Raw genomic sequence first — 22,598 nt, 5'->3', positions numbered from 1 at the left:
AGGAAAGCTGGTAAAGAGGAACCCAAGGTCAAGAAAGGGAGATTGTTGACATACTGTGGGATTGGGCAACTAATGTCACAAAACAGTATGTGTATTAACTGTTTAATGAGAAAGTAATTTGCTCTGTAAATCTTCATCTAAAGCAAAAAAAAAAAATTTAATTAAGAAAAATAAAACTGTTAAGAAATGAGAAGAATTTGTTAAACACAAACCTTTACTGAATAAAATTCTAAAGTATTTGTTTCATACAGCGACAAAAAACTGCTCTTAGGTGGAAATTTCAAGGAAGAAAAAGAGAAAAAGAAACACGCAAAGATGTGAATAAAGCTAATCCAGTATTAAATAAATATTAATAAAACTATCCTTTCAAGTTTTAAAATAAATGAAATTAATATACAGTAAATACCATCTTATAAGATGGGAAGGGAAGTAATTAGAGTGCCTTGATCTATGACACAAGGACCTTGACACACATCTTTCCTGACTTTAAACCATGCAGTACCCCCTTGTTCTGTTCAAACGACTGTTTCTTGGTCTATGTACAGGTTCCTTATGAGCACAATTATGTGGAATACCCATTCTTTGCAAAGTTATACACAATTTGTTATGACCAACACAGTCCAATGCCTATGCATAGTCTACAAAACACAGGTAAACATCTTCCAGGTATTCTCTGCCTTCAGCCAAGATCCATCTGACATCAGCAATAATATCCCTCCTTTCACGTCCTCTTCTGAATCTAGCTTGAATTTCCCGCAATGCCATGCCACAACCATTCTTGAATTACCTTCATTTTACTTACCTGTGATATGAATGACACTGTTCAATAATTTCTATATTCTGTTGGATCACTTCTTTGGAATGGGCACAAATATGGATATCTTCCAGTCAGATGGCCAGGTAGCCAACTTCCAAATTGTTTGTCATAGACAAGTGAGCACTTCCGTAGTTAGATCCGTTTGATGAAATATTTCAATTAGTATTCCATCAATTCCTGGAGCCTTGTTTTTCACTACTGTCTTCAGCGCAGCTTGGACTTCTTCCTTCCGGACCATAAGTTCTTGATCTTAAGCTGCCTCCTGAAATGGTTGAAAGTCAACCAATTCTTGTTGCTACAGTGCCTCTGTATTCCTTTCACCTGCTTTTGATGTTTCTGGTGTCATTCAATATTTTGCTCACAGAATCCTCCAATACTGCAACTCAAGGCTTGAATTTTTTCTTTAGTTCTTTCAGCTTCAGAAATGCCATCCTGAATGCACCTGTCATGGACTGAATGGTGTCCCCGCAAAAAATGTGTTTATCGATTTGGCTGGGCCATGATTCCCAGTGATGTGTGATGGTCCACCATTTTGTCATCTGATGTGATTTTCCTATGATGTTAATGAGGAGAGATGGGCGGCAGTTGTGTTACTGAGGCAGGACTTAATCTACAAGATTGGATTGTGTCTAGAAACAGTTTCCATTGGGATATAAAACAGAGAAGCGAGCAGAGAAACAAAGGGTCCTCGTACCACCAAGAAAGCAACACCAAAAGCAAAGCGTGTCCTCTGGACCTAGGGTTCCTGTGGAGAGAAGCTCCTAGTCCAGGGGAAGACTGATGACAATGACCTTCCCCCAGAGCCAACAAAAAAAGCCTTCCTCTGGAGCTGATGCTCCAAGTTTGGAATTTTAGCCCACTTTACTCTAAGGAAATAAATTTCCCTTTGTTAAAGCCATCCACTTGTGGTATTTCTGTTATAACAGCAGTAAATATCTAAGACACTGAGCATGTTCTTCCCTCTTGGTTTTCTAACTCTGGTTCTTTTCACAGTTCATCATAATACCTTACTTTGTCTTCTCAAGCCACTCTGAAATCTCCTGTTTGGCTTCTTTACTTCATCATTTCTTCCTTTCACTTTGGCTACTCTATGGTCAAGAAGAACTCTCAGAGTCTCCTCCGACATTCATTTTGATCTTTTCTTTCTGTTCTGTCTTTTTAACGACCTTTTGCTTTCTTCAGGTATGATGTCCTTAACGTCTTCCCACAACTCGTCTCATCTTCGGTCATTAGTGTTCAGCGTGTCAAATCTATTCTTGAGATGCTCTCTAAATTCAGGTGGGCTATACTCAAGGTCATACTTTTGGCTCTTGTGGACTTGTTTTTATTTTTTTCATCTTCAACACGAACAATATAATCCGCTAATGATCTGTTCCACATTCAGCCCTTGGCCTTGTTTTGACTGATGATATCCAGCTTCTCCATCTTCTCTTTCCACAAACGTAGTCGATTTGATTCCTGTGTTTTCCACCCGGTTAGGTCCACGTGTATAGTCACTGTGTGTGTGCTGCAACACTAGTATGACATATATACACATATATCATGAAAACTCCCGTTTTGTTGCTTTTGAAACACAGATATTATGGCAATTGTGTCAATAAATTGTGCTGGTTAGACTTTGTTTTGTACTTTTGACTTCCAATTACATTTTATAGGGTCCTTTCATAAAGAAAAACCTTTCATTTTATATAGAATCATTTAGCCAGCTTTTCTCTAATGTGTATTATTAAATTTATTTATCCATACATAAAAACCACACAAAATTGTTCACATTAGTGGAAAAGTCAGTGCTTTACAATTTAATGTAATATTTTAGAAAAGACAAAGTATCTTTACTACTTGAAATAAGGATCATGAAATCAAGTAACACTTTGAAAACACAGGTACCTCCCCCCCACATTTATAGATTGACTTCATGCATTATTATCTAAAGTAGTGTTTTTTAAGAGGAAAACTATCAAGAAATAAAACCTAGCGTTCACAGTTTGATGAATCTGAAATGTGTACTTCCAATTGAGAGACACAATTGCAAACAACAGCCTGCACAAACAAAATAGAGAAAAACTGACTGAGGAGATACAATAGAACTGAGCGTACCTTTGGAAACTAGAGCTGTAATTCAGTTTGTAAGAAAATAAAGAATGGAAGTATTGGCCTAAACTCCACTGAAATCACAGAAGCCTAACACAATGCAACACAAGTGACATCTTTTTCTCAAAGAGGTGCAAGTCTCATTTCATCTGGCGATTCAATTACCCTCTCAACCTGGAAAGAATCCCCATCCTGAGTTGAGGTCCACCACCAGAGCAATGTGGCACAGCCTACATTGTACACAGCCAGTAAATATCCAAAAAGCTGCAGGCTTTAAAAAAAAAAGAATTTATGACCTTTTTATGATTGCTACAGCGATTCTTCAACAAAAACACTGCTTATAAAAGTTTCTTAAATGTCTGACAAAAGGTTATATTTTCAATGTAATATCACTAAATATATGGAAATCCGTTTCAATAAATACCTAAGTGTAATGCTGCATTAGACAGTAAAGAATATGAAACTTTTCAGAGAAAGAGGCTTTCTTACAATACAGATGGTTCTAAGTTTAATTATTAGGCTTTTTATAAACTTTTCAAAGAATATTATTTCTCTCCCTTCTCCCTTTATTATTTAAACTTCGGTAGACCTAACATGAATCAAGTGTATACTAATTAGAATTCCAAAGTAAATATTGAATATTTCGGTAACACCTAGGTTTTCTGGTCATCAGCTGAGCTCTTAACCACTGTGCCACCACGGCTCCAAAGGAACACCCACGGTGAGGCACAAGCCCATGACCCTGAGATTAAGAGTCTTGTGCTTTACCAACTGAGTTAGCTAGGCACGGAAAATTTAGCTAGCGTGGATATTCCAAGATGCTCCATCCTAGTTTTCATATCTCCTCATGTTTGGTATCAGGAGCAATACACTGGGTATCAGGAGCAATACATTTTTAGCCAAAACACTCAGTGACTTCAAAATCTGGGTATTTTGCTGTATTCCTTTTTAGATGAGGTCATAATTAAACATATAAGATTTCATATAAGTCTCTCCTAGGTTTTTTTTACAAATTAGACAAAAGTCCAGTGATGAAAGATGATCAGGATGCTGTAAAGTTCATAAATGACGTACCTTCCCAGCAATCATCTTCCCAGAATACCATTCAGTATGGTATTCAAATATTTTCACAACCTATTCTGAACTATTTGCCCTTTGTTTTTCCCACCACTCTTCTTCATGAAGTTACACTCTATTCTAGCCACAATGAACTCATTAGAATTCCACAAACCACCATGTCCTCTCCCATATCCCTGCCTCTTCTCATGCTGAATACTCTTCTTCTTCATGAATTGCATGGACTGCAGCACTTACCATATTGAAATGTAGTTAGGCTTTTTTTGTTGTTTTGTTTTATGTATCTATCTTTGCTCATAGATTATGAACTTCTGAAAGGCAGAGGGTCATAGCAGGGACCTCTTTTACCCAGTGCCTGGCACTGTGTCTGGCAGATATAAGGTGTCCAATAAATAATAGCAGCAGCAAGAGCAATCACTTACATAGTATTTACCGTAATGAATGAGTAGGAAAATCAATGATCCGACATCAAAAAAATACTTGTTGCACAATTACTATATGTTAGCCATTTCCACAAACAAACACTATTCAGTTTATTACACAACCTTACAAAAAAAGATGATATTTTCCTTTATTAGTGAAGAGGTAGTAATTGTTCCTGGGTTCAGACTTCAAGTCCTAATCAGTCTGACCACTCAGATTAATGTCATCATTCTACCACTTTTAAAGTCCTATAGCTACATAATTCTGCTTATCATTTCTCTCTCTCTCTCTCTCTAAATATACATAATGTTTTACATACATCTACTTGTATGTATACTTGTAACCCTGGTGGCACAGTGGTTAAGAGCTCAGGCTGATAACCAAAAGGTTGGCAGTTCAAATCCACCAGCCACTCTTTGGAAACTCTATGAGGCAGTTCTACGCTGTCCAACAGGGTCGCTATGAGTCGGAATCGACTGGATGGTACACAATAACAACAACAATATGTACATTTATTTAAGAGGTGTCCTGGTGGTGCAGTGGTTAAGCACTCAGCTGCTAATCAAAAGGTCAGTGATTCGAATCCACTAGCTGCTCCATAGAAGAAAGATGTGGCAGTCTACTTCCACAAAGATTTACAGCCTTGGGAACCCTATGGGACCATTCTGCTCTGTCCTATAGGGTCACTATGAATCAGAATCAACTCAGTGGCAATGGGTTTGATTTGGTTTTATATTTAATTGTATATACATATATTTACATATAATAATCAACACATGGGAATACAATCTTTATATCTAAAAAGGTAGCTGGTTGTTTACAGGTACCTTTGCAACATTTCAGAACATTAGTGTTAAATTTATGAAAAGGATTCTCTACATCCTTAGAGGAAAACTTCTTCAGCTTTTGCTCATTACTATAAGATACTTGCCCAAGAGCTCTCAGTGCTCCTGTCACAAAATTTAGATACTATTAGTTAATTATTCTATCACTCAAAAAATTAGACTAAGGATTACATTGGTTAAAAAAAATCTAAAGGTCAAAATTCCCTTTTGTTCTACGCATGTTCATAAAAGTCTGTTTTCTGTTTTTTGTGTACGTATTTTTAGCTATAACTACCAGACTTACCCAAATCTTAAATAAATTTCAGTAAATAGAAAAGGTCTATCCCCTTGATGTGTCTCAATGTGCCAGACTTATTTCCAAAGCAAATATATTTCACAAATTTGAAATGTTTTTGATCATCAATGACAGTTCTTATCTACAGGCATTTAGCAAACTTAAGCTAGAGTAAATTGATTCAGAGAATCCCTTGTTTAAAAAAAATCACTTATTTCAACATAAGTAATTTTTAATACAATTAACAACATTTTCATCCTAATAACATCATAACTTGGTAGGTCATAATTAAAAAATGTTCCACATTTTCAAATGCTTATTGAAATTTTATTTTAAATTGATAACCAAATTTACTAATACAAGCTTTATATTTTAATCACAGGTAATAATACATAAATTTCAAATGCTGTTTTTAACTTCCATTTGCAGAGCTAAAATCTGAATTTACCTTGTTTGCAATACTTGTGATGAACGATTTGATGTCCAGATTAGTTGGGCAGCTCTTCTGACAGGGAGCATCTGCACATTTCAAGCATCTAGGGAATAAAATAATTGGGTTAAGGAAATATAATAATGTAACCAAGAAAATACTCTATATAATCTCTACCTTATACCCATTCAGAGTAACTGTCTAATAAGAATAAAATTATACTATTTTTAGATACATTTTTTAAAGCAGTAAAGTAAATCTATTAGTATCTGTATTTCGCCTTTTGTATATCTCCTGAGATGCATAAAACAACACCACTCTGGCTAAAAACTGCCCTTCTTTTCAGTGTTCCTTCTAGATTTTAAGTGGATCATACTTATTTAAGACATTTCAGGAAGCCCTGGTGGCGCAATGGTTAAGTGCTCAGCTGTTAACTGAATGGTTGGCGGTTCTAACCCATCCAGCGGCTCTGTGGGAGAAAGACCTGGCAATCTGCTCCCATAAAGATTACAGCCTAGAAAACCCTGTGGGGCAGTTCTGCTCTGCCACATGGGGTCACTGTGAGTAGAAACCAACTGGATGGCAGCTAACAACAACAACACTGACTCATTTACTTTATCATTCTTGTTTTGATCCCTGAATACTCTGACAATACCTAGACTATACCATCTTTTATGATAAAAATTTGTATGCCTTGATGACCATAACTGTTATACGAATACAAAGATTAAACTTCTTCATTGACCACTTGTAACATCCTTTCTTGCTCTCTCCCCCTCCAATTTTCTGAAGTCTTTCCACCTACATATAATTCACATGGCAACTGGGCTGTGTAGTAGACACCACAATGCTTAATCCAAACCCACTCACTTCAGGACCAAAACATTTATTCCCCCAGCTGCTGTTCCCTCAGCTGAAGAGAACGGGTTCATTCAAGGTCATGTCCCCTTTCCAGTGACAGATGGCATGGAATTACAGGTCAATGAGGGAGGTTAGAAACCAGTTCAGATGTCTGCATTTAAAGAACAAGTCTTCAGGAATCCAGAGGCTTATGCTGTAGATATGTCACAGTCTACCCAGTCCTGCTTCCTTCACTCCTCTACAGATGTTGCTCTCCAAATAAATTCATTGCATCCTAGTCTCATCATAGTTAAATTATTTAATAAAACCGCCCAGAGAACTTGATAAGTGGCACAGAGTTCACAGACAAGTTCCAGGTAAGTCTGAGTTATAGGCCTGAAAATTTGCATTCTGGGAAGAAAAGAAAAAAAAGACCACAGAGTGATTCTGATACACATGGCTGGAACCTCATTGTGAGAACAACCATATCTATAATTACTACTTCGGGAAAGCTAAAGCCACTGGCTAGTCTTCCTTTATTTGTATATTAGCTTATCATGCTTCTTCATGTTTTCATTCATTTAACAAGTATTTAATGAGTCTTTGATACATGACAGACTCTGGGATCTGAAAACACATAGTCCTTCTCCTATTGTGGTCTTTCTCTCATGGGAACTTGTAATTTGGAGGAAGTACAGACATATGAAAGATAACTGCAGTTTAGTCAATGTGAATTTGGGTGAAATACAGCATGCTAAGGGAGCACATATGAACAACATTAGTTTTGGAGGGAGAGAGTCAGGAAAGGCTGCTTGGGAGAAGGAATACTTAAACAGAAGTTCAAAGAACAAATGGTCATTAAGAAAGAAAAGGAAGATAAGAGCTGGGGTGCAGGGTCAGTCACAAGAATACCCCAGGAATAGAAACAGCATGTGCCAAGGCTGAGAAAGAAAAGAGCATGACAGGATAGATGAACAAAGGCAATTTGGTCTGGCTAGAATACAAAGCAAAAGTAGGAATAGAGAGAAATTAGGCTGGAGGGATATAACTTAAAAAGATATAATACTGTCACATCTGTCACGAGACCACAATTTCTCCAAGACTTTCATTGCAAATGAATCCTACGTTGTTCAGCAACAAAGGTGACTAGCTAGCTCATTTTCTATCTACTTCCATGTGCAAAGACTTTGGTTCGTTTCCTTCAAGAAAATAATACTGATCTCCTTGTACATTCTTTTGTGAGTGGAAGAGGCCTCCTCATTGCCTGGACCAATTTCTCAGTACCTAATTAATATCTTGTTTTTAAATTTGATCTCTTTTCTCTGGTTTGTGCCCTTAGCCTTCTCTCTAAATTAAATTTTACACAATGAGTACCGAAGGCTTTTCATAATCAATTGTCCTTTCTGAAATGTAGTCATTAAACCTCTGCCCTATCACTTCTCTAAATGCCATTGTTAGATTCACATCTATCATTTGGTTGAATTCCTATCTTGCTACACTTACTTTTTTTTTCCCCCTGAAAAACTGTCACTGAATTTTTAAGTAATATTTGTAGACTACAGCTCAAAACAATGCAAAAGAACATTAAATATATGGTCTGTTTGGTCCTTAATGCTAAAATGAGGTGCTACTTAACATATGTTACCTCTCATGTATACATATATGTTAAGCATTAATGATAATTTGAAAGGATTTCCTATTATGTGATAAAATCAAAATCACTAAAAATTGAGCAAATAATGTTCCATCTTGAATATTTTCTAATTTATTAACAAAAAAAAATAGTCATTTCTACAGTTTAAAAATACCTGCCTTTCCATAGGAATAAATAGCAACAAATATGCTTATTTGTTACCCTATAGATTCTGGTTGCCCCTAACATCTAACTTGAAAAATAAGGCAATAAAAAAATAAAGTTATAATGTCGGCAGGTTTGAATGAAACAAATTAATGCACAGTGTATCTTTCTCTTCCAGAAAAATCTTAAATTCAACATAAACAGATTCACTTAACCGCACTGACAATGTAAGGATTTTTACTTGTGGTTATTAAACCTCCTTACCAAATAATTCTCCTTCTATTATTGAGCTAGTTCACAAATAACAGCTGTTGGAAATGTCAGATGTTAATGAGGCAGGGCAACGCAAACCTGAATTGTAGCATTCTTTTTTTCTTTGGTGCCATGAATATGCCAGAATGGGCAGGCTCTGATAATAATACCATCTTGCAATTCTCTAAGCGCTCTGCAGACTAAAGTGCATCAGGCTGCCATTAATCCCACTTATCACTCTGACAGCTCAGTAATTACACTACTGCTATAGCCAGGTAGTCCTAATAAAATATCAGCCACTGCACTGGAATGCATACCGGTGAGATGTTTTATTAAACTTGGGGGGGTTGATCATCCAGTGACATTAGTGTTGACCTATTTTTCTATTTGACAATAAATTATCCTTTGACCATGTCATAATAGATATTACAGAGTACATTTTCTGTACCAAATCAGAAAGGTACTGCATTACAATGATGTAGGCAAATGGTGTAAATAAAATAGCAGAAATGCATGTCAGAATGTTATTACCTAAATTGCTTTAAATGATTGATACCATGAAAAATCACAGACACAGTACTTAGGGGAATATGTCAACAATTATTGTAAACCACAGTTCTACATAAATTTTTCCTTAGAAGCAACATTTAAATTACACTTGTTTTTATCTTCATTTAATTCCCTTTTTAAAGTTACTCTGTTATTATGCAGATATTTTTCAATAAATTGTAAGAGGCAAAAAATTAAGATAAACAATTATATAATATTTTTAATCCCCAAATAATTACATTAGTTCTAAGAGTAGATTAAATTTTTTAGAGCAAAGAAACATCTGAGATATTTTACTAGTGATAAACTTTTTTTTTTCATTTCCATATTTAATAGAGAGCATAACAGTGGGTCTCATTAAAAGCAAAACATGGAATCCTTAATAAATGTTAACATTTTGTGATTCAACATGACCATAAAAATGTATGAAAACTTTAGTACCTCTATTTAAGGGACAAAAACTATTAAAGGAAACATTTATTCAGGGCTTTTCTCTAGGGAAGAAGAGATATGACTCCTTTCCCCAAATGTCAGTGAGGCTGGGCAGTTTTACTCCATAGTGTGACACCAGAAAATACTAGTGAGTAGTTAAATAAGTGGCCTTTTTTTCTTCACACATCTGAGAACAGATGTCCACTTCTTTTATTGGTCAGCACCCCCAGGGATTATAATTGTAACCTATGCTTGTTAGAAAATTGTCTACTTCATGAGTTTAAATGACTAAATTAATTTACTTCTGAGCTAAAAAAAAAAAAAATCACACGAATCTATTTGAAAACCTTAAAATGTCATGTTTCATCTTCTTCAGCTGTGCTAGACTTTGGTTCAATCAAATCAGCATTGTTCTATCAGTCTATGTATGATATTAGGTACCTAGCTAGCTACACAGATACAGATAATCTAATTGAACAAGTTGATACATTCATTGAAAAATTAAAATATTTACCCAGCATTAATATTGTATTTTCTTAGATCTTTGCTGCACAGCACCTTCATTTGAAAGATCTAACTGAGATGTACCAGATTGGTATAGGCCCTACCTTCCTTGTCCTGTAAGCATCAGTATAGGCAACTATAGAGCCTAATACCCTTCCCCAGTTATGCAATATTCCTTTTGGAAACTGGGCAGTATCAGGTCGAAAGGAAAGAGTGTCAAACCCAGAAATGGAAGTTAGAAGTGTCAAACAGATGTCTGAGTTCCACAGTTGTCTTTCCTTGTCTCCAAACACTTTCATTATAAAAGGGCCTAAGAAAGATGGCTGTTATCTATAAAACATGATGGAACTAATTTCATGCTCTCATCCTAATAAAGAGTCAAGAGTCACCTACAGCTTCCAATAATTCGCTGGATATTTACACCTCTTCACTTCTCTCAATCGAACATTAAAAGCTCTTCCTGCAGACTTTCTGACTCTGGTTCTCAGACTGCACCACAGGTTGTTATTGGCTTAAGGGTATTTGGAACTGACTTTGAATATTTCTAATATGCATTTTGGCCCAGCTTCTATATTCTGCAGAGTTGGAAAGCTGTGGCAACAATCATTAAAAGTAACTGAATTTTTAATGTTGTTCACCATTCTGCCTTTTACCCACACCAATGATGTTCATGTTTTAAGGTTTTGATATTTGGACTTAAAAGTTAATACTAAAACATAATATATAGAGAGAGCTATTTATCTTCTATAAATTTCTGTTAGCATGTGGTGCTTCAAACAGGCCAATAAATGCAAAATTTAGAAGAACAACACAATTTACACAACCAATGCTCAAAATATTTGGTTGGATGATGATGATCATTGGTCTGGGAATAAAACATAGGTAAAAAACTTCACTACAATCTTTCTTTAGTATATGTCTGATAATTACTGGTTTTCTCACATGGCAATAGCTAAAAAAAATGTGTGTTACACTTGCTTCCATATTTTGAATTAAATGGTGGAACTTAAATACTCATACTTGATCTCTCTATATAAAAAATTCTTAAAATTTGGTAGTCTGCTTTTACCCCCAACATGGAGATGAGAGCATTGAGGTTCCAGTAATCTCCCAGAAGCATAATGTACACAATGGCTAAGGAATCTGTTTGGCGAATAGTATGCCTCTACACCTCTCACTCAGGCTGCTTAAGTAAAGGCCTTGGGCCCAGAACATTCTCTGATAAGGAGGCTGGTAATTGGGTCACTTAGTTTCTCCCAGTTCCTTCTCCTTATTAGCGAAGGCTTCTCCCCGTTCTGGGAACCCAGTAGCTTTCTCTGTTTCTTGCACATGCACAAGCACCATACGGTACCTGACCAACCCTGCTTCTATAACTGCTACCAACAGGAAGGGAATGGGGTCTCTCATGCTGCAGCACAAGAAGGGTAAGAAATGTGCCAGATGTTAGGAGCTAGCCTCAAGGGATAGATCGAAGGGGAAAAAGGCTCTGTGAAGCCTAACATGAGTGCCCTCATGTGTTCCACTAGTCTACTACCGTTTTTTGAGTCATTCTGATGTAAGCCCCTGCCCTGTAGCCACTGCCCCTACCACTATAAAACCTCTGCCCTCCCACTGTGGGGTCCTCAAATCTGCTCTGGTTCTGCAGCCACCCAAGACTTGGCCTCATATGTAAGTCTCCCTAATAAACTCCTTTGCTTTCACACTGGAGTTGCCCATCTCTTTCTTTAGTCTCTCAGCACCCTCCATTTTGGAAGGCAAATTTCATGTTACTGGTCCTTGCCTGGACAGCAACTGAGAGAAACTACTAGAACACATTTAATATCTTGCACTCAGGACTATTCTATCCACATATAAAGACAAGTTAGAAATTTCAAAAGGTAGTTTTCTACTAACCACATCTTTTGGAAACCGTGATGCCTTCTTGTCAGAGTAAATTTAGGGCTGAGAAAGAAGTATTTTAAATTTTATCTAGAAAAAATGCTACAGTATCATTTCTTTTGGAGTTTGTCATGGATTGAATTGTGTCCCCCCAAAATGTGTCAAGTGGACTGGGCTGTGATTCCTAGTATCCTGTGATTGTCTATCATTTTGTCACCTGATGTGATTTTCCTCAGTGTTGTAAATCCTACCTCTGTGATGTTAATGAGAGGATTAGAGGCAGCTATGTTAATGAGACAGGACTCAATCTACAAGATTAGGTTGTGTCTTAAATCCATTTGTTTTGAGATATAAAACAGAGAAGGGAGCAGAGAGGCAGGGGAACTTCATACCACCAAAAAACAAGAGCCGTGAAAAAAGCGCATGCTTTGGACCCGAGGTCCCTGTGCTGAGAAGCTCTTCAAATGGGTAAGACTAATGAGAAGGACCTTCCCCCCAGAGCCAACAGAGACAGAAAGCCTTCCCCTGGAGCTGGCACCCTGAATTCTAACTCCTAGTTTCCTAGACAGTGAGAAAATACATGAGTCTTTGTTAAAGCCATCCACTTGTGGTATTTCTGTTATAACAGCACTAGATAACTAAGACAGGGTCTAATTTTAGCTTAAGGAAAAAAGTAAAAATAATTTTGACTGTTTGCTCATGAAGCTTCCTAAGTCAAGATCAAAAGGTTAGGGTTTTAGGGAGCTGCCAGAAAATCAAGCCAGATTCTGAAGAGGACTTGGAAGGAGGGACATTACTGCTGATGTCAGGTGGATCTTGGCTGAAAGCAGACAATACCAGAATGGTGTTTACTTGTATATTATTGACTATGCAAAGGCATTCAACTGTGTGGATCATAACACATTATGGGTAACATTGCAAAGAATAGGAATTCTACAACACTTAATTGTGCTCATGAAGAACCTGTACATAAACCAAGAGGCAGTCATTCAAACTAAACAAGGGGTACTTCGTGGTTTAAAATCAGAAAAGGTGTGCATCAGTGTTGTATCTTTTCACCATACTTATTCAATCTGCATGCTGAGCAAATAATCTGAGAAAATGGAGTATATGAAGAAGAAGGCTCCATCAGGGTTGGAGGAAGACACTTTAACAACCTGTGATATGCGGATGACACAATCTTGCTTGCTCAAAGTGAACAGGACTTGAAGCACTTACTGATGAAGACCAAACACCACAGCCTTCAATATGGATTATACCTTAACATAAGGAAAACAAAAATCCTCACAGCTGGACCAATAAGCAACATCACGATAAACACAGAAAATACTGAAGTTGTCAAGCATTTCATTTTACTTAGATCCACAATCAATGCCCACGTAAGCAGCACTTGACAAATCAAATGACAGATTGCATTGGGCAAATCCGCTGCAAAAGGCCTCTTTAAAGATGTCACCTTGAGGACTAAGGTGTGCCTGACCCAAGCCATGGCATTTTCAATAGTCTCGCATGAGAAAACTGAAGAGTGAATAAGGAAGACCAAAGAAGAATTGATGCCTTTCAATTACAGTGTTGTCAAAGAATATCGAATATACCATGAACTACCAGAAGAACTAACCAGTCTGTTTTGGAAGCTGTACAGCCAGAGTGCTCTGTGGAAGTCAGAACGGGGAGACTTTGTCTCAAGTACTTTGAACACGTTATCCGGAGGGACCAATCCCTGAAGAAAGATATCATGGTCAGTAAGGTAGAGGGTCAGGGAAAGAGAGAAAGACCCTCGATGAGATGGACTGACACAGTGGCTACAACAATGGGCTCAGGCACAGCAACAATTGTGAGGATGGCACAGAACCAGGCGGTATTTCTTTCTGTTGTACATGGGGTTGTTATGAGTCGGAACCAACTGGATGGCACCTAACAACAACAACAGAAGTTACAGAGCACTATGATTCAGAGAAGAGGAGGAAGTAACTTGCCCTATGTTCTTTGAACAGTATCAGGTACTGTGGAGTCGACTCTGACTCATAGTGACCCATGTGTGTGAGAGTACAACTGTGCTCCCTAGTGTTTTCAATGGCTGATTTTTTGTAAGTAGATCACCAGGTCTTTTTTCCAAAGAATCCCTGGGTGGACCTGAAGCTCCAACCTTTTGGCTAGCAGCATAGCACATTAACCATTTGCAGCACTCAGGACTCAATGCTAATGGTAAGTTTTTCTAACTCAGTCCATTACCCTTTCCACCTCACAGCACTTATTTTACTATAATTAATATGCTATTACTAGGAATTTAATTTTATTACAACTTTTAAAAAACTTTTGTTTAGCAGTTTCTGCTGGAAACATTCTGTTATTAGCATATGTCTTGGTTATCTAGTGCTGCTATAACAGAAATACCAGAAATGGATGGCTTTAACAAGGAGAAATTTATTCTGTCACAGTCTAGTAGGCTACAAGTCTAAATTTAAGGCTTCAGCTCCAGGGGAAGGCTTTCTCTCTCTGTCGGCTCTGGAGGAAGGTCCTTCTCATCAATCTTCCCCTGGACTAGGAGCTTCTCAGGTCCAGAGCACACATTCTGCTCCCGGTGCTGCTTTCTTGGTGGTATGAGGCCCCCCCCACTTGCTGCTCACTTCCCTTTCATTTCATCTCTTGCAAGACAAATGGTAGTTGAGGCCACACCCCAGGGAAATTTCTGTTACATTGGATCAGGGGTGTGGCCTGAGCAAGGGTGTTACATCCCAACCTATTCTTCTTCAACATAATCCAATCTCACCTCATTAACCACAGGCAGAGATTAGGATTCACAACATACAGGAAAATTATATCAGTCACAAAATGGAGGACAACCACACAATACTGGAAATCATGGCTTAACCAAGTTGACACATATTTTGGGGGGACACAATTCAATCCATGACAGCATATTCTCATTTTTAAAAATTAAGCGTACAACAAAAACCTCCACAGCACAGGTAGACAGAAACTCATCTACATATTGTTGTCCTACAAACAAAGAAAATATCTTCATATAAACTTGGTACATATCACCTTATGAAAATGTTTAAACAAACATATTGTCCTTTTTTCTGGACAGAGAGAATATCTTCATGAATAAGAAGCTGAAGGATGCTACTCACAAACTTACATTTTTATCTTTCTTACTCTCAAGGGGATTTGGAAAAAGAAGATAAGATGTGAATGTATGGAGGTGGAACAAGAAGGATGTGATAGAAGTGGTGTGCGTTAACCGAGGGAAGATTCACTGGAAGAAAATGCACACACATCATGAACACAGAAATACCCATTGCCGTGGAGCTGATTCTGGCTCATAGCTACCCCATAGAAATAAGTAGGTATTAAAAGAGACCAGAGCCTGTTTAAAGGAAGTGAAGTCAGTCCTGAAAGCATTTAGAACCTACGGGGGCCTTAAGATATTAAAAACAGAAATATTAAATAATAAAACAAAATCTAAACAGCAATATCAAACAATGACCAAAACACCAAAAAGAAAATAGGTTTAATTGTTGAATGAGTGGTACTGAGAATTACAGGGGAGAGTGATATCACTGTAGGCTAGCGCAGTGAAGAAAGATGTTCCCACTCCTGATTTCTCTGTTATGAATTTATTTAACAGAGTACAAGATAATTGCTCATAAAATGAATTATTGAAATAGAATAAAAGTAGGTTATTGTAGTTTGACTATTAGAAGTAATTAAAAATTAAGTATAAACCAGTTTTTTTTAATATCTCCATAATACAGAAACAGTTACAGTAAAGTCAATAAATACAGAACAAATAAAAATACTTACTAAATGATTTTATGCCCAGTAGAAGTCTGGGTACTAAAGCCTCTGATATAATTTGATCCCTGTCACCTGCAGCTACCCTAGAGATACACTTTAATCAAAAAACCAGAGAATACCGAAGATAGAAGCTCTGTTTTGTCCCGGAGGGATGGTGATCTTGTTGGCAACATTCTCTTAGGAGGCCATTCTTTACTCACTTTAGAGATGGTGGGGATTGAGAGTATTTAAAAGGATTGAGGAAAATGGCTTGATTCAAGAGGAAGATAAAGAGTTGCTCTGTCTTGCAGTAATAAATATTATAAGCCATGTAACTAGCTCAGGGTTCCTTTTAAGATCTGGCAGTACTAGGCAGCCAATGTAAACAGGTCGAATAATACATAGCATATATGTATAAGACATATATACACAGACATAGTGTGTGTGGCTGTGTGTATATGTGTAGAGCGTACGTGCATGTACCCAGGCTTACGTGTATGCTACTACTAATTAAGTGCTCAAATGTGCTTGCTTGTCCGAAGTCTTTAAATATATTTACTCAGGAACCATAGCTTAGAGGTTAAGAGTACAGGCTCTGGTGCTCGATTACCCATATTTAAATCCCGACTTTACCATTTTTTAAGACTTTAGGCAAGTTACCCAACCTCTGTGGTCATCAGTTTGCTCATATGCAAACAGGCATAATAATGTGTACTTCGTGGGTTTGTTGTGAGAATTTTAAAAGATTATATATTTATTCTAATTAGTATGTACTTCTCAAGTCACTAAATAGGCATTCTCTGTAATTATAAAAAGCTCTAAAAGTAAGGTACTGTTTTCTTTAATGTCAAGTGGATCAGTAATGACACAAAGTATAATGGTTTACAATTACTTACAAGCATTAAACATAGTAGACATCTGATAAACATAAAACGATGCTTCAAGTGTTCATTTCCCCCTTACTGGATTTCATAAAAAGGAAGATATCCCCATCTCAGGAAAATCAGAGACACCTTCCTAGACTGAGACATTTAAGCTGAGTATTGAAGGACAAGTAGCATCTGACCATGTGAAAATGAGTATAACTACAGCTTAATATTGTTAGCAAATTCTGGATGCACACTTGTTTTTTTTGTTTTTGTTTTCTGTATTCCACATAGCAGCTACCACTGCATTACGTACATTTTAGCATCCAACAGTGTGAAATGAATGAATGAATGAATGAATGAAAGGAATGAGGGGAAAAGAAACTGTATTGCCTAATGCCATCCACTATGAGGAGCACTGCTGGCGCAGTAATTAAGAGCTCGGCTGGTAACCAAAAGGTCAGTAGTTCAAACCCACTAGCCACTCCTTGGAAACTCTATGGGGCAGCGCTATGGGTTGCTAAGAGTCGGAATCAATTCAATGGCAAGGGATTTCAGTGCCTATGGGATAGTAGTTGAGGTACATGTATATACAGGTGCTCACACACGTTTATGGAAAATTCTTGGGTTGGTCATTGTACTTCCTCAGGAATCAAAACAATGAAAAATATCAGTCTCAGTGATGCCATGCTATTTATATGGAGTTTTTTTCTTCTCAAGGCTCTGGTTGTTTCTTCTTACTAAGCTATGATGCAAAAATATTCTTCCCCTAACAATCATTAAATTAAATGGTAGGTTGAACTATACATTGTAATGTAAGGTTTGTACTTTTGAAAATGGCTATATTCTAATTAAAAGTAAACTGATCATCATTACGGAGGTATTGTGATTGAGCAATTATCTAAAGGGTGCAACTGGTAAATATGAAAATATGTGTGATAAAAGAGGTTTTTACTTCATTCCTGTTCCACTGTCAACAGACATTATCTCCTCACTCTTCTGTATTCTAAATGTCCATGTTAGGCATATTTCTCCCTTCCTTTTCTATCACTGCAAGCTGGCGAGATGATAATAAATTCTGAAAGCACTTTCCCCTGACAAAGTATTCTATCTACATACAAATATGATCTTTCATTAGGTAACTGTTCAAAATTAAGGAAATATCTCTATTTTGTATGCCCTTTAAGTTTGATTAAGTTTATATACATGCCACCACATACATCCATAGTAAAGATGAGTTAAACTTTTAGTTAGGATAAAGCCATTTTCAAAAGTCCAGACTTGATAGTACATTTTGTTGCCTAACCTACAATTTTAATGTAATGGCAACAAGCCATATGTAAGTCTTTTTTCAAACCAGCACATTGTTGCTCAGCACAGTGGTGGCTCCCTTCCCATTCCAGACAGCCATTACATGGTGCTCAATATACTTTTGATCCTCTGCAGATCTTAGAGGGAATTGGGTGACAGTACTGACAAGTTTTATTATAGCTTCGACACTACACAATAATCTTATTTCGCCTGGACTATTTCCCCAGTTGTATCATAAACTCTTTGATTTATATCGAGAATCCTTCCAGGCTTCTTAGAAAAGAGCATTATTTTTTGTAGCCATTCCATGTGCTATGCAAATTATCTTTAGAAATTTTGAAACACCTGTTGTACGTTTATCTTAATGTCATCAAAGCCCCTTTAGGAAGGGTAACAAAAAAGTAATATATATTAGTCATAGATGCACTGAGAGAAAAATTTTCAGCAAATTTACAAACCAAAGAAGTACTATATTTCAGGACTTATTTGTAGGTGAATCCAAGGATAATATAATAGTAATATTGACATGGAGTCCCAGGGTGGTATAAACGGTTAATTACTTGGTTACTTAACAGAAGGATTAGCTGTTCAAAGCCAACCAGAGGCACCTCATAAGAAAGGCCTGGAGATCTGCTTCTGAATGGTCACAGCCATGAAAACCCTACAGAGCACAGTTCTACTCTACAACACATGGAGTCACCATAAGTCAGAATTACCTCAATGGCATTTTGGCATAAACTGACATAAAAACTTGCATCTGGTTTCTTTTTAACACAAAAAAGAGAAACAAAATCAAAGAATTTAGTCCATAAATAAAATAATATTTCTTGCTATAACTCCTAGATTTATGGGACATGTTGATTACGAAAAAATATTTGTGTAAATATATAAACACAATTAAGGGCTGTACGGACTAAGATTAGGGAGAGAATTTTTACTTTATATAATGCTATACTGTTAAATTTTTTTGTAATGAGCAAGTATAATTCATGTAATTTAACAAAATAAGAAAAAGATATTAGTTGTTGACAAAAATCACATTAAAACTAACCAGTTTCCAAGGAGTTGATTCTGACTCACGAGGCCACCCTGTGTGTCAGAGTAAAAATGTGTTCCATTGGGTTTTCAATGGCAGATTTTTCAGAAGTAGATAGCCAGCCAGGCCTTTCCTTCAAGGAGCCTCTGGGTGAACTCATACTGCCAACCTTTCTGTTAGCAGCCGACTGTTGTAATGGTTTCCACTGCTCAGGGTCTAGTTTAACATCACATTAACTCCTGTAATTTGCATTTTTTGCACTGGTCATATGAATTGACCAGGCAAAAGCAAACCCATGATGCTCTTTTCCTTTCTCAAAAGCCTCCCAAAGTTTTACAAAGAATCTAGTTATAGGATGACCACAGTGAAATAGACTTCTGAGCAAGTGGTGGCTGAATAGGCAAACAGAACAAAGAGTTACATCTGGTAAAGAAAAGGAGTGACAGCACAGTGCTGGAAGAGCTTACTAAGTTTTAAAACAGCAATGGAAGAAAATACTTGGGCTTGAAATTACAAGTCAGCACATTCCCCCAAAACAAATTTAGAAACAAATAAATTTATCCAATTCTTAGCTTCGATATTACAGAGCAGTAGGAATAACTCAACACAAAATTATTTATTAAAAAACTACTAATCTAAATCCTGTGCTGGTGGGGGAAAAGAATTTACCACAACTTATTTGGAAGGCGGCGAGAAAAAAAATACTGGACCTTACTTAGTGTAAAAGGCTTTCAATAGAGCTTTCAGTCTAACTTTTTTTTTCCACCTAACAAGTGCAAAAGTGATTGCAATTATTTTACAGGTTGAAAGAATGCATTTGGAAGGCAATAGCAAGATTTGGATTTTCTACCTTTTGGAACTAGGAACTATTGATTTACAGTTCATACAAGTTTTACGCCATAAAACTGATGCCACTTGCCCTTTTTTTTTCAGAGTTAAAAACAAACACACACAAAAAAAACCAGATATTTTAAAATGTAAATTGTCCTTCTCTTTACTTGGCTACATCTATGTAGAGTATTCCAACTAAAAGAAAAATTTATTCAGCACATTTTTTTTTTTTTTTTTAGTATTTTAAGCAGCCATGATGATCTTTTTAAAACAAGTGTCTGATGATGACATTCTCCTGATTAAAAGCCTCCAGCATGCAGTGTAAAATGTAAATTCCTTCTATTGGCACACAATGACTTTGAAACCTTGGCTCTTCCCTCTTTCATTCTACAGCTCCAGCTGTAATGTCTGTCCGACTCTGCTTGCAGTTCCAGGAGCAGGTCAAGGCATTTCCAACCTTTTTGCATTCCCATATGCCCTTGCCCTTCCCCTTCCTGAAGAGCTACACTGCAAACTTGCTTTAGAACACAGCTCAGGTGTCTCTCCTCGTGCTGCTTGGCTCTTGTCACTCTGATCTCTCAAAGCTCCTTGAGGGTTCCTTTATCAAAGCAACTATCACATAGGACTGCAACAGCTGATTCACTTTACTGGTCTCTCTTCTAAAGCCCCTCCTCCTGTGAGAAAATGGTTGGGTCTCTTTGCTCTTGGTGTGGTCAAGTTGGAAATAGATTAATATGAAACGGGATGAAAAAGTCAGCCAGAATTTTGGGAATACTATAATTACTACTTTTAATGTTTGGGAAAAAATTTAATTTTTTATAATTGCTCTTCAACCTTATGTAAAGTACAACTTATAATGAAAAATATTTCTATTCCGTTTAACATATTTCACAAACATTTCTGGAGGACTTGCAATGTGCTAGCACCATTCTATGTGCCCCACAAATATTAATTTAATTTTCATAATTGCTCAATTAAAGTAGATATAAATATTAAATTGTTATATTTTTGCTAAGAACCCAGTAAAGCAGATACTATTATTATTATTATTTTAAAGATAAAGACACTGAGGCACAAAGTTTTCTTCACTGATTTAGGTTTGAAATATCATATTGCCTATTTCTACAATACTAGTGATCAAAATGGAAACTCTGGTTACGTAGTAGTTAAGTGCTGCTGCTGCTAACCAAAATGTCAACAGTTTGAATCCACCAGGTGCTCCTTAGAAATTCCATGGGGCAGTTCTACTCTGTCCTATAGGGTCATTATGAGTCGGAATCGACTCAAGAGCAACAGGTTTGTTTTTGTTATTTTTTTTTTTTTTTTGGTTTAGTGATCATCAAAATAAGTCAATAAAAATCTCCTAAGGGTCTGTCGTTGCCGATTTTTCTCTGCCATTTCTACTTTGTCCTAAAATTTTTATAGTGTGTATGATGACATCAGTGGCTGGCCTCACAGTCTGAAGAAGCCAGATTCAGGATTCTTATCCAGGTCTGAAGTGTCTCAAAACACAGACTCTGAATACCACAATTGCATTTCTGCCTAGTTCTCATAGCACATATCCTCAGAGTGCTTGAGAAAATTATCTGATACACTATATTAAAGCCATGTATGTCAAAATCATTACCATACTATATATGTGTATATATATATAGTATAATGGTTTAAAACTATGTATATATATAAAGTTTTAAAAAGCAAGCTAATGAATACTCTTCATTTACTTAGGAGGAGCCCAGCAATAATACTTGTAGATCACGTTATCATTTAACAAGCATTTTCTCATATGTGAATTGCCTACTGAAATCACCAACATCTTTCCAGTAGAACCACTACACAGACAAAATAAAGGCAATTAAAAATAATCTGTGGAAATATCACAAAAATGAGTCATAACAGATAAAAAAAATACTTAGCATCTGTAATCATGACCAAGCCTAAACTAATTATGTAACTACAATCTTTGGAACATTAAATATTGTGCCAAAAAAGTAGCTAAGACCAAAATTGTCCTCAGTAAAACTGCAGTTGTAGAGGCCACTATTACATCATACAACGCTTGGTATGAAGTGACTTAGACACTATTTCTGTCCATTAGAAATTTAGTGCTTATGAGTAAATACTGACCTTGTGCATGAAGACCATATAGAAATTTCCAGAAATGAAGATGGGAGACAAATAGATATGAATACATAAATTTAACTCATACCTTAATTTGGACCAATATTTCAAGTAATGACATTGCTTGTTAAATAAAGAAGATCTGATTATTAGCAGAAGATTTTTTTTTAAATTAACCTAAAAGTCAAAGTACACAATGTTCACAAGTAACATCTTGAACAGTCATCGAAGTTAGCTGCTTACAGCTTAATATGATTTAAGTTCTAAAAACAGAAGAAAAAGGCAAAGGGCAAATAATACTACTTTTGTAAAAATGGAAAATTCCATTGACCGTATTCTAATAAAACGCATTAGAACACTGAAAATGCTATGACAGTATATCTTAAAAAAAAAAAAAAAAATTTTTTTATGATATATCATATCCACTGCTAAATTTAAGAAAG

At 36.5% G+C, this 22,598-nt stretch overlaps 1 protein-coding gene across 1 annotated transcript in view; it reads right to left on the bottom strand.

Moving 5' to 3' along the window:
• DPYD (dihydropyrimidine dehydrogenase) overlaps positions 1-22,598 on the bottom strand; it is a 972,677-nt gene that overhangs the window by 741,257 nt on the left and 208,822 nt on the right. The window contains exon 4 of the mRNA XM_010598084.3: positions 5,976-6,063. Within this exon, the coding sequence (XP_010596386.1) occupies positions 5,976-6,063 (88 nt within the window). The remainder of the gene's footprint in view (positions 1-5,975; positions 6,064-22,598) is intronic.

The sequence above is a fragment of the Loxodonta africana genome, chromosome 3, assembly GCF_030014295.1.
Source record: "Loxodonta africana isolate mLoxAfr1 chromosome 3, mLoxAfr1.hap2, whole genome shotgun sequence".
Classification (NCBI taxonomy): domain Eukaryota; kingdom Metazoa; phylum Chordata; class Mammalia; order Proboscidea; family Elephantidae; genus Loxodonta; species Loxodonta africana.
This window is presented reverse-complemented; position numbering and strand designations above follow the sequence as displayed.